Below are 12,399 nucleotides of genomic sequence, written 5' to 3'. Positions count from 1 at the left end.
CACAGCACACATCACACACACACTTATAAATCCATGTGTGTGTGTGTGTGTGTGTGTGTGTGTGTGTGTGTGTGTGTGTGGCCGAGCTATTCTTAACGTTTGCCCCTAACGATCATAAAGACACGTATGATGGATGGAAAAAGTGTGTGTTTGTGTATGTGTATATGTGTATATGTGTATATGTGTGTGTGTGTGTGTGTGTGTGTGTGTGTGTGTGTGTACAGACTCGGCCAAATAAGTCAATAAAGGTCTGATGGATGTGTGCTTGCTGACTACTTAGAAGGAGGATATTTTTCTAGCTCTGGGTGCAAAAAGGCTCGTTTGAGGGGAGACGTTTTGATGTTACTCGGTATGGATTTATTTTTCCTCCTCGGTTAGTAAACACTGTTTCTAGAGGATGCTGTACTATCTGACGTTCCTTTCCTTTCCTTTTTGCTCATATTTCCCTTTTTTTTAAGCCATCGCCGTGCTTCCATAGACCTTTGGTTAAATCTGATGACTCACAGCTTAATTAACTTCCCCTCGTTGTTGTCTTTAATAAAGTGAAGCCTCTTCTTTTTTTTTTAACCACAGTTCCTCTTCCACATCTGCTGTGACAGTAAGCCATGCGTGCTCCTATCTAAACACACCAACAATCTGCTGCTGCGTCGATGCGTGACCCAGACGGCTGATATGTAGACTTTGTTTTACAATAACAACGAGTTATCGCGATGAGCATGAGCACGACCCAACTCAGTACTTAGCATTTTAGATTTTTTTGGTTTTAACTTCTCAAATCTAGAAATAATCAGACAAGGAAATGATTGTTTTTGGTTATGAGGCACCAGCTGCGTGTTTGAAGCTTCTTTAAAAAAACATTTTCTTCGGCTGTAACAGTTGCTTAACAATCTGTTCTAATTGTCATACCATATTTAGCATGTTTAACTACAACCACCCCCCTCCTCCTCCTCCTCCTCCTCCTCCACTTTAGGAGAGACAGTGTGTGGTTGTTACAGATGGTATCTGAGTAGATGAGGAGGCTCCAACCCTCAAAGCCATTTCAAAACAGTAAAACTGAAGCCAGCGGAGCGGTATGTTGTCCGGGAACTCAACCCCGCAACTTTGGTATTTAATGCTCCTCTGCTCATCCGACCGAGGCGAAGCGGTCTGAGGTCTCGTCTGGACCCGAGACAGATTCAAATGGTTTCTGTGTGGTCAGACCGTGATGAGCTGAGATGTCCTCGCCGCCACCGAAGACACGTAAACAAGAACCTAAAGCAGAACTCACCGCATTCGGTTTCCGAGGAGCTGGAGAGTTCAGCCTCGGCCGCCGTCTCCTCCGCTCCCTCCTCTCCTTCGTCCTCTTCGTCGTCCTCCTCCTCCTCCTCTTCTTCTTCTTCCTCCTGCTCCTCGTCCTTCTCCTCCAGCTCAAGCTCCAGCTCCAGCTCCGACCCTTTGGCCTCCTCTCTGTCCCGCGCCTCCTGCTGTGTCTCCCCCGCCTGCACCTCCTCCCCCTCCTCCTCCTCCTCCTCTGTCTGGGGGTTGTGAGCGCCTCCCGTCCCCAGCTCGCCTCCTTGGCTCAGGGAGTAGTTGTGCTCCTCGCTGCAGTGCTCCAGAGCCAAACCTGCCGCGGCCGCCGCCACCACCTCCTCTTCCTCCTGTGCCACCTGATATACCTCCACAGTGCGCCCCCTCACAATCCCCCCATCCTGTCCTCCCCCCGCCGCTCTTCCTGCAACGCCCAACTCCCTCTCTGTCGTCGTGGTAACGCAGATACGCCCTTCCTCCCTCTCTACGGCGGAGGCGACCTGGACTTCCTGGGTGACCGGAGGTGCCGCGTGCGTCGTCGGCGCCTTGCTGCTCTTCCTCCTCCTCTCCTCCTCCTCCTCCTGCTTCTCCTCCTCGCGGCTCCTCCCCCAGCGGCCCATCAGGACGGCCTCCTCCGAGCCGGCCAGCAGCTCCCCCCCTACGCCGAGGCCCAGCTTGGTGTAGCGAGCCATCTCGTCCAGCGCTGACACATCCCAGCGCTCCGGGTGAAGGTCCTCGCCGAAGCCGCCGTCGTCCACCAGGTCGCTTAGCAACTCGAAGGGCCGTTTCCTTGGCGATGCCGGGGAGCCCAGCATGAGGAGCACGCTCTGAAAGGGGACAGATATGCTTTAAGATGGCTGATTGGGAACATATTTGCATATTTTTCTGCCCCGCTCATCAGCGATTAACCTCATTTTCCTGGACAAGATTATTATGAAGGAAAAATATAAACTCTTCATCACCAGTTGGTTTTAATAAAAGCGTTTAACTTCATAATATAATCAGTATTTGACTTGTTTAAATATTTACTGGTGATTTAATGATTCATGCAATAAAAAGGCAGACTAGCCAAGACAGAATCACATGTAGAAGTCTATAAAAGAGAGCAGAATCTTGCACTTGTTATGCTTTTTCCACTTCGATATATATCAGCTGATTCAGAGTTGGTGTTAAATTAATACTTTAAATTAACACTACAATGATTTAGCATTAAACTCCCAGAGTCATGATGGAAAAATATTGATATTGATGCAGCAGAACTAAAAAGATCATCTTCTTTTTTCTTCCACACCTTCTTTTTCCTTCTCAAAACCTGTAGCCTACATTTCCCACAATGCAACCTGAATTCAATCTAACACCAAATCCTCACATAACATAATCACAGGAAGCATTTTTTCCAGGTTTTGTGCAACTTCTGCTACAACTACACACCTGACAGTCCAACTGCAGACTAGCCAGGAAAGAATCACATGTATAGATCTGTAACAGAGAGCAGAGTCTTGATATATCAGCTGACTGATAGTTGGTGTTAAAAATATACTCCATTGATTTAGCATTAAACTCCCATAACACTGTCAGAGTCATGATGGACAGTGTTTATAAAAGAGTATCAATATCAATGCAGAATAACTAAATAGATCTTTTTTCCTTCAAAAAACCTGCAGCCTACATTTCCCACAATGCAACCCAACTATTTTACCAGATTTTGTGCAACTTCTGCTACAACTACACACCTGAGAGTTCAGGTAAATGCAATAAACAACCAGTCAGACGGTCTTAACTAACTTAAAAAATCTCAACATGAGCTTTTTTTGTTTCGAGAGGAGGTGTGTTAATCCCGAGGTTGAGAGAGACGACTCTCAAAAGGCTGAGGCCTATTTTTTAATTTAAAATCTAATAAGAAAATAAATCACTTTAAAAGGTCATCCTTTTGATTTCCCATAAAAGAAACTGAAGCCTTATTTTATTGGCTTATTTTTAAGGAGTTTCAAAACCCTCAGAGAATCCTCATCATGATCCATTATAACGTCCCAGCAGGCATGTCCATGTGGGCCCCATAAGGGTGACATTTGGGCTGCAAATATGGGTCCTACGTGGGTTTGTCCACAGTTTCCATGGTGACCCCACCTGTGTTTACCCATATGGGTTTCAAGTGGGGCCAAACTGGATGAGACCCATGTAGATCCCATATGTTTGCCCATATGGGGACTAAGTGGGATCAGAATGGACCTTATGTTGGGGCCATGTTTCTGAAACAATATGGAGTCCATATAATTTACCCTGTTTATGCTCATTCCCACTTAGCCCACTTACATCCGTTATGATGCTCATACAGTCAGCCCACGTGGGCTTCACAAGCCCCATCCCCACTTAGTACCCACGTAACCCGCATTTAACCCATGTGCGGCCCACATGGACATGCTGGCTGGGGTACGAACTGCGTCTCACCTGATCGTACTCAGTCCTGCCCCCTTGTGGCGACATGGCCAGAGGGTAAGGGCTCAGCAGACCCCTGTGGCCCCCGTAGGCCTCGCCAAATGCTGGCTCCATCCCATTCATGCCCGGCTGAGGAGGGAGGAAACACACACACACACACACACACACACACACACACACACACACACACACACACACACACACACACACACAGAGAGAGAGAGAGAGTCAGATACAAATCCACCACAAGCAGGATCACTGAGAGGCTGATGGTTGGCGTTCCCACTTTACCTGAGGCATGCCCGAGGCAGGAGGGTGTCAGTCCGCGGTCACAACGTCAAGCAAGTGAGTTCTGCTGCTAAAAAAAAAAAACACAACAGAGCTCAGATCAGAAAGGCGAGATGTGAGGAAGAGGAGACGAGAGGAGAGGAGAGAGAAAAGGACGATGCAAAAGGAGAAGATGTCACTTACCTAAAGCTGAGAGTTGAGAGGGGTCAAGAGGTCGAGTCCTTTTCACATGACGTAGCCCTGCAGCTCTCGGCCTCCCCAACTGGAGAAAAAAAAAGAAAAAGAAAAAAAAAAAAAAGAGGTTAGCAGGAAGTCAGAGATGGTTCAGCAGAGGCCACAACGCAAATTATACAGCGAGCGAACACATCGTTAAAGCTTAAAGACGGCACTGTATGACGACGTAATGTGTATTTGTGTCACCGTTAAGTATAAAGTGGACTCCGCCAGCGTTTAACAGTTACAGTTTATTGTTTTTAAATTCAGTTTGTTCGGTACACACGATAAAAAAATATATTAAAAAAGAGAGCTGACAGCAGAAGAAGAAGAAAAAGAAGGTAAATTCAGGTTTTAAATGTCATTTTCATAACAAACCGGTGAGTCTTTCTTATAGTAATGCACTTTTTTTTCTTTTTTTTCACTCTTTCAGCAGCTTTTCAACATCTTTTTTTATTTATTTCTTTGCGTTGTCGTGTCTATGAAGTGAAAACATTTATGAGATCGGAGCTCTCTTTCTTGTCTGCTCAGATGTTGGATGTGTGGCGGCTATTGTTGGTTACATTAGCCGGCTACTTTTTCTATTAATACATCCGTTTATTCAACATGAAAAACACACACAAACACACTGAGTGATACTGCCAGAAAATGTAGGACAAATCACTTCCTTAAAAAAAAAAAAAAAACCTGTCAACAACAAGCATTTAAAAAAAAAAAAACAGCAAATGCAACAAAAGCTTTCATGCACCAGATAAAGGCAGAGCAGCAAAGTATCGCTGTAGCATTTGTTCATGAACATGTAGATAATTACCTCCGAGCATTTGTTATTTCACTACTTTGTGTGTTAGTAGCACGCAAGCTGCATGAAACCACCGCTTTGATGTTCATTTGTTAAAAAAAATTACTCAACATTTAAAAGCAAAAGAAGGAAGGAAATGAAGAAATAAATGAGCTGAAATAGAGGAGTGGAGTATATAAAAAAAAGATGGAAATAGATTAGAGGAAAAAGTTGAATTCATTTAACTTATCGAGTTAAAGCTCAACGGGACGAGCAATAAGAGTTCAGAGAGTAAAGGCCAGAGAGGAGAAGCTGCATTTAGCATTGTTAGCTTATCATGCTAACCAGGGTCATCATGAATACAAAAGAAGATATTCATATTTTAACCTGTGTTCCTTCTTTACAGCATAGCTTTAAATGATAAAGGCGTTATTATTCTATACTTTTCTCATCGTCAACATGAAGACATGAACATGAAAAGACTGAAATGAATGAGTTTCTGGTATCTGTGACGTTCAAGGCTGCAACAAACGATTCTTTTCATTCTTTTTCATGCTTCAAATAGTCATTTTATCTATAATACATCAGACATTAGTGTAAAATGCACTTTATAATAAACCATAGACATCAATCCAACACTATAGATATTCAGTTTTAACCTCATTGATGACAAAACTGTAAAATCATCAAATTTGAGGAACTGCAACCAGCGTTGTTAGCTTTTTTTTATGCTTCAAACATGACAAAGATGATTACTCAATTATCAAAATACTTGCTGATTAATTTCCTGTTGGGCGCCTCAACAATTAATCGATGAATCATTGCAGCTCAAGACAAGACAAGAGGTCAGCTGACTATCTGTAGATTAGATAAAACACGACCTTTTAAAAGACGTCACCGTGAGCTCAAAGAAACTATACAAACAAAAAAAGATGAATCGAGATAACAATCAGAAGCTTATTAAGTTATTAAAATGATGGTTTAGTTGAAGTCTTGGTTCCAACTGAAGACTTTGTTTAACTTTCAGAAAAACGTTGCTCAAACAGAAGGTAACTTTTTTCGGGGGACTACTTTCAGCGGCGGATGAATTCACGGTGCTTTTATCTGAGTATTTCCGGGAGCAGGACGGTGTGAGTGTGGCACCGAGTCAAAATAAACTACAGTGTGTGTGTGTGTGTGTGTGTGTGTGTGTGTGTGTGTGTGTGTGTGTGTGTTTTCATGGTGTTGCCGGAAAAGTGTCGCCCGGTGCAGCGGTGTGACTAATTGATGTGTTTTTTTTTTTTAGAAAACAATGGAGCTCTAACGGCACCGAGGGATAAGACGTATCTGTAGAAGTCTGTGTTAGTAGAAACAAATCATTGTTGCCTTTCGCTCCTTTCATTTGATTTCATTTCACAACAATCAAAAAAAACACAGAAACATAGTCAGCTTTATCCTTTAACATAGCTAACTTGTCCTCCAAAGAACTGATCCTCTGACTCCGCCTAATACGGTTAAATTCCACCAATGAGATCGCTTCTGCCCGCCCGAGCCGAGCCGAGCCGCATCGGCCGAATGTTTGTGTAACCAAAAACTCTGAGAGGAGAGAAGGGAAGAGAAAAGAAGAGAGGAGAGGAGAGGAGAGGAGGCCACACAGTGCAAAGTACTGATCAGACCAAGCTCCTTTCAGACAAGGGGGGGAGGGGGAGGAGGAGGGGGGGGGGCATGATGAAACACCGAGCAACACACACACACACACACACACACACACACACACACACACACACACACCGCTGCAGGAACAATGCAGACCTACTGTTCGGGTACCTGTGAGGAAACCAGGAGAAAGCGGCTCACACTGACCTCGGGTTCAGCGATTTCGAGAACAATGCCATAACACATTCTCTGCGGATTGACCTCGGGCGCACAAGAATGAGGAAATGAGGATTGGCTGGGGCGGTTATGACACTGCCTTGGCACGCCACATGGAAAACTGGTATTTGGCACACTGGGCCAAAGCTACCCGACATACTGTGTACACAAACACTTATCAGACACATACAAGCGTTTTTGAAGTAGATAACGTAACAAATGGTGGAACAAACGGATAAAACCCGGGGCGAGCTATAAACACACACACACACACACACACACCAAACACACACACACACACGTCTTTATCTTTAACTTCCAGCAGTGACACTGAGAGTTCGACTATTCCACATTCGAGTTTGCACCTTTTTTTTTTATGTCTGCTTATGTCGACAGTTATGACACAGATAAGATGAATCTGAGCGACTTCTTTTTAAAGTGCCGCTGCAGGTATAATTCTGTCCCGAGAAGCAGCCGCATTCATCCGGCTATTTCATATATATATTACCTGTCATACTTCAAAAACCAGAACTACACACACACACACACATATATGCAAACTCATTCCCCCTCTATGACGTACTACACACTCGCTCGTTTCCTTTTTAATCTGCTTTGTTTTGCTCCTCTAGGTATTTGCTGTTGATACAAGGTAAATTTACACAAAGCACTCTGCAGATTATTATTTATATTTGGTCATATTACATCTGATATAAAGAGCCAGGTGTGTCTCTGTGGAATAACAACCTCAGACACACACACACACACACACATGCACGCTGCAATCGTTTAATATTGTGCGTCGGCTCAACACAAAAGTCTGTCCAAAGGTCTCGGTGCTCATAAACACACTCTCTGACAGGGAGAGTTCATGGTAAGGCGACAGAGGGAGGAGGGAGGAGGGGGAGGGGGGGGGGAAAGGAAATTGCTTTGTCACACAAGCTCATGAGGGGTCAATAACCAAGAATAACTATTTCAGCTTTACATTCAAGCTACTGTAAACTCCTCCTAAACACACACACACACACACACACACACACACACACACACACACACACACACACACACACACACACACACACACACACACACACCTAAGAAACGGATGCAAACACAACTGCGGTTTATGCAACACCTCCACCAAATAAAAACACCCAAACAACAACCATACTGACGGTGCAAACGTGTCCCTACGTTGGCAGTGTGGTGAGATTGTGTTTACATGCAGTTGCAGTCGGTGCAGGTTATAGGTTACTTTCTCTCTCTCTCTCTCTCTCTCTCTCTCTCTCTCTCTCTCTCTCTCTCTCTCTCTCTCTCTCTCTCTCTCTCTCGTTGTTGTTGTTGTAGACAGAAGGACGCTCGTGTAGTTTGTCGAGCTTACAGCGATGTGTAGGTGACTTTCAGATGGCACACATAAACAAAACACACACACACACACACACACACACACCAGCTGACTTTTGTATGAAGAATTATTAGTAATGCACAGGAGCAACTATGTCGAAACATTGCAAAGAAATGACCCCATATCCCTGCAGCAGCTTGTTATGTAAACCAGGGGCGAGATAGTCTAATTAATTTGTATCATATTCTCACAAAACACCACAATACACTGATTATTCTCTCAAATGACTGATTGTTTAGTCTATAAAATGTCCAAAAATCCTCCTTATAAACTCCCTAAAGCCCGAGATGACATCTTTAAACTGTGTATTTGTCCGTCAAACAGTTTAAAATCCGAATAAATTCAGTTTTACTATCACAACAAAGAAAATGCAGCAATTCTTCACTATTGAGAAGCTGGAATTAGACAATGTTGAGTGTTTTTTTAGCCTGAAAATTGACTTAAATAATTAATCAATTATCAAAATTGTTGTATGTTGTAAATGTTTTAATAATAAAGTAACTTTTAGTGGATTATAATATGTTTTGGGTGAAAAATACAGTGATTTTTCATCCATATGGTATCACTATAAAGAGGTTAAGTGAGTTAATATGCTTTCTATTAAGTTATCTGAGTGTTAATAACAACCTCACAGTACTCTCTGTTTTTATTCCATACATTAGCACGTGCTCCCCAGTTAAAATCTGTTCTTATATAATAACTTTTAAACGTGTAAGGATGTCTATAAATGTTTTAACGCGCAGTTCCTTCAATCCAAACACGTGCCAAACACATCTGAGAGTTTAAGCAAGTCATCCTGACAGCAGACCATGAGGCACATTTAGAGCACGAGCAATCTGACCAGACAATGAACCTTAAGCAGCTGGAGGCCTCCTCAGGAAGAGAGCAGCTCTACAGTGTGTCAGAGGACAGCTCGGTACCGGATGGATGGATTGGAGGTTACGCACGGAGATACGAGAATGGTGTAAATAGTAAAAAAAATAATAAAAAAATGAGTCCATAAAGAGGCTGTGATGGCAGAGAGCGTGACCGAAAACAGCGGCGGAGGAGACGGGAGAGCAAAGGGATGGAGGGGGGTTGGGGGAGGGGGACGGTCTGGCTGTCTGGGAAGCCAATTTGCCAAATTAAAGCCCCCAAAAAAATCTGAGCGGCGGACAAAGCTTTCTTCTCGCTCGGGGAATCTCCCTCTCTCTCTCTTCTAATTAAATTTAATAGTAATACAAAAAACTTCAATCCCATCAGTTTAAGGAAATAAAAAAATCCCTAAACGACATGGATGCGCCCCTATAGTCTCTCCTCTCCGTGTCCTTGGAGCTCCGTTTCCCCCGTAACGATGGAGAGCTGTGTGTGTGTCCCTCCGGTGCGCCTCCACAACTCTCCTCCCTCCCCCCCCCCCGAAAAAAAAAATCCTGTAAATCTACCGATGAAGGAGATCTGATGGGACATGATGGCGATGTGTGTCCGCACAGCTGGACACAACAACAGCAGCAGCAGCAGCAGCAGCACACGGAGAGCCAGAGCAGGGGGAAGGTGCCATGGTGGCAGCCAATGTCCCGCATGGCACGAGCCGAGGAGCCGCGCTTCCCTACATCCAAACCCCCGCTCTCCTCTCTCCAAAACACTGCACATTCACATTAAATGCAATCGTATTTTAATTGAAATAAAGCGTGAACTCCTACCCCCAAACCAAAAACAGCCACCGTGCGTCGCAGCGTCTCCAGCCCCAGACAACAGGGATCCTTTCAGCGCACAGACAACAATAAAAATGGGGCGCAGCTGGCAGTGCCACCGGATGTCCAATATTAATTGTTAATACGGGGCCGATTTTCTGAGCATGTGGATCGACTTCAGTGTTTAACAGCTGCAACCACATGCACACACACACACACACACACAGAGAGAGAGAGAGAGAAAAAGTCTACTCTGTCTACACAGCCTCGGACTTCGTGTAAAGTTACAGAAGATTGAATCACACAACCAAGTTTTTTGGGGCTGCTGTTTGTCCACCTGCAGGTGCTGCTGCCGAGTAGTGGTGTGGTAGGTAATGTTACAGGCCCAGGCAAGTCATTTTGGGCCTACTGTACTCGGTATAAGTCAAAACAAATAGGCGTTATAACCAGAAAACTACAAAGTGTGCATGAATATCAGGCGAAACGATACAGTGGAGGCAAATCTAGCAGGCAAAGTGTGCGCAAAATGTGTGAAATATATTAAAATAATGACATAATAAGTATTTGTTTGATATCTTACCATGAAAGACGGGTTGTAATAATGTAATTAAGCACGTGTTTTAAAATATAAATATGTTACAGATATAAGCGAATAGGGTTAAAGCTCATATTTGATTTATAATATCTGGATAGGGCGCAATTAAAAATATCCAAAGTGGACTTTTGGGGGAAATGCACATTAACTGTATGTAAATCCATGTGAAAGTAGCCATGTTTTCCTTTTGAAGACCGTTAAAAAAAAAAAACCTTCATATATTTAATGTGTTTCTCTGTGTTGTCAGTAACTTCTCAGTCGTTGAACTTGGGTGTAAATGCGTATTTTTGTGCTGCTGCGTGAAGCGCTGTGTGGTTGGCTTTACCTTATGTGTCCTCGGATGTCCCCTCGGAGTTAAGGCTCCTCCGGACCGGGGTAAAATGTCGGCCTCGGCCTCTCCAGATGATATTATTACGCACCATCCACAGAGAGAGAGGAGGAGAGGAGCGCGCATGGACAGTCAGCGGCGGCGGACGCTCAGCCCGAGAAATCCCGTTTCACCTAAAGCCCACATGCAGGAAGTTAGTTCACAGTAGTATCGCGCTGGTCTCGTATGGCGGATAAAACTGGACAGAAAAGATGGTTTTTAGGACTGTTAAACACCCCCCTCTCCTCCTCCAACACCTCCTCCTCCTCCTGTCTCTCCTTCCCCTCCATTGGTGCACAAGCCTACCGTTTTGGAGATGAGAGGGTGGGAGAAATAAAACCAGTCATCTCTCTCTCCCCCCTACAGCTAATTCCTTTTTATTAATAAAGTTTTGCAGGCGTGTACAGCACAGCACAGCGCCCCTCCTCCCCCTCCCCAAACCTCCCTCCCTCATCCTGCTTGTTGGACATGGTGCCGTCCACCGGGGCGCACCAAAGAAGACACTTTAACACCCGACGCAGCTGTTTTAAAACCACTTTTTCTGTTCAGATAGAGAGATTACAATGCGAGGAGGGCGTGGATCCGCGCCTGGTCTGTTGTGTTATGGTTCCTCTTTGTTGTTGTTGTTGATGTTGTTGTTGATGTTGTTGTTGTTGTTGTGAGTCATTGTTGTTGATGTTGTTGTTGGTTTACGCGGCGAGGATTAGCTCCACGTCTCGGGCTCGAGCGCAGCGTAAAGGTAGATAAAGGAGTTGTGAGTGACTGACCTGGTCGAATAGGGAAGTGTGTCAGCTGTAAAAACAGTTGCAGCTCTCATCGGTGGACTGGGGGGCACTTGAGATCACGAATAATCCCGCAGAGCAACTGTCAATCCCCTGAGATTAGTGTGTGTGACTTCTGGCCGGGGGGTTCAAAATAAAAGAGGAGGAAAAAAGGAGAAAGATTTGGCATGTTCGATATGATGTTTATTCAGAGGAGAAGAAGCACTCAGAGAAAGTATCGATAGAAAAATGTAAGAATACTTCATTACAAGTAAAAGTACTGCATGAAAAATCCTATAAAGTAAAAGTGCATAAGTATTATACATTTCCCCATCGTGGGACTAAAGGATTATCTTATTATGAGCTTAATGTAGTAAAAGTATTACAGTAAAAGTACTGCAGTATTATGAGCGATGTAGTATGCAGTATTACAGTAAAAGTACTGCAGTATTATGAGCGATGTAGTATGCAGTATTACAGTAAAAGTACTGCAGTATTATGAGTGATGTAGTATGCAGTATTACAGTAAAAGTACTGCAGTATTATGAGCGATGTAGTATGCAGTATTACAGTAAAAGTACTGCAGTATTATGAGCGATGTAGTATGCAGTATTACAGTAAAGTACTGCAGTATTATAGTGATGTAGTATGCAGTATTACAGTAAAGTACTGCAGTATTATGAGTGATGTAGTATGCAGTATTACAGTAAAAGTACTGCAGTATTATGAGCGATGTAGTATGCGGTAT

The 12,399-nt window shown here is 43.9% G+C and overlaps 1 protein-coding gene across 4 annotated transcripts in view; it reads right to left on the bottom strand.

Annotated features, from left to right (window-relative positions):
• The window catches only part of LOC133997999 (CREB3 regulatory factor-like), a gene marked incomplete at its 3' end in the record, with an annotated part of 35,179 nt that extends 23,505 nt beyond the window's left edge, over window positions 1-11,674 (bottom strand). The window contains 6 exon segments of one of the 4 annotated variants that reach the window (XM_062437753.1): window positions 1,268-2,114; window positions 3,736-3,852; window positions 4,015-4,081; window positions 4,195-4,273; window positions 10,849-11,024; window positions 11,658-11,674. In XM_062437753.1, the coding sequence (XP_062293737.1) occupies window positions 1,268-2,114; window positions 3,736-3,852; window positions 4,015-4,023 (973 nt within the window). In that variant the 5' untranslated portion in view covers window positions 4,024-4,081; window positions 4,195-4,273; window positions 10,849-11,024; window positions 11,658-11,674. 4 annotated transcript variants of the gene reach the window in all.
• Between the last annotated feature and the right edge of the window lie 725 nt (window positions 11,675-12,399).

Source organism: Scomber scombrus, chromosome 2 (assembly GCF_963691925.1).
Source record: "Scomber scombrus chromosome 2, fScoSco1.1, whole genome shotgun sequence".
NCBI lineage: Eukaryota > Metazoa > Chordata > Actinopteri > Scombriformes > Scombridae > Scomber > Scomber scombrus.
This window is presented reverse-complemented; position numbering and strand designations above follow the sequence as displayed.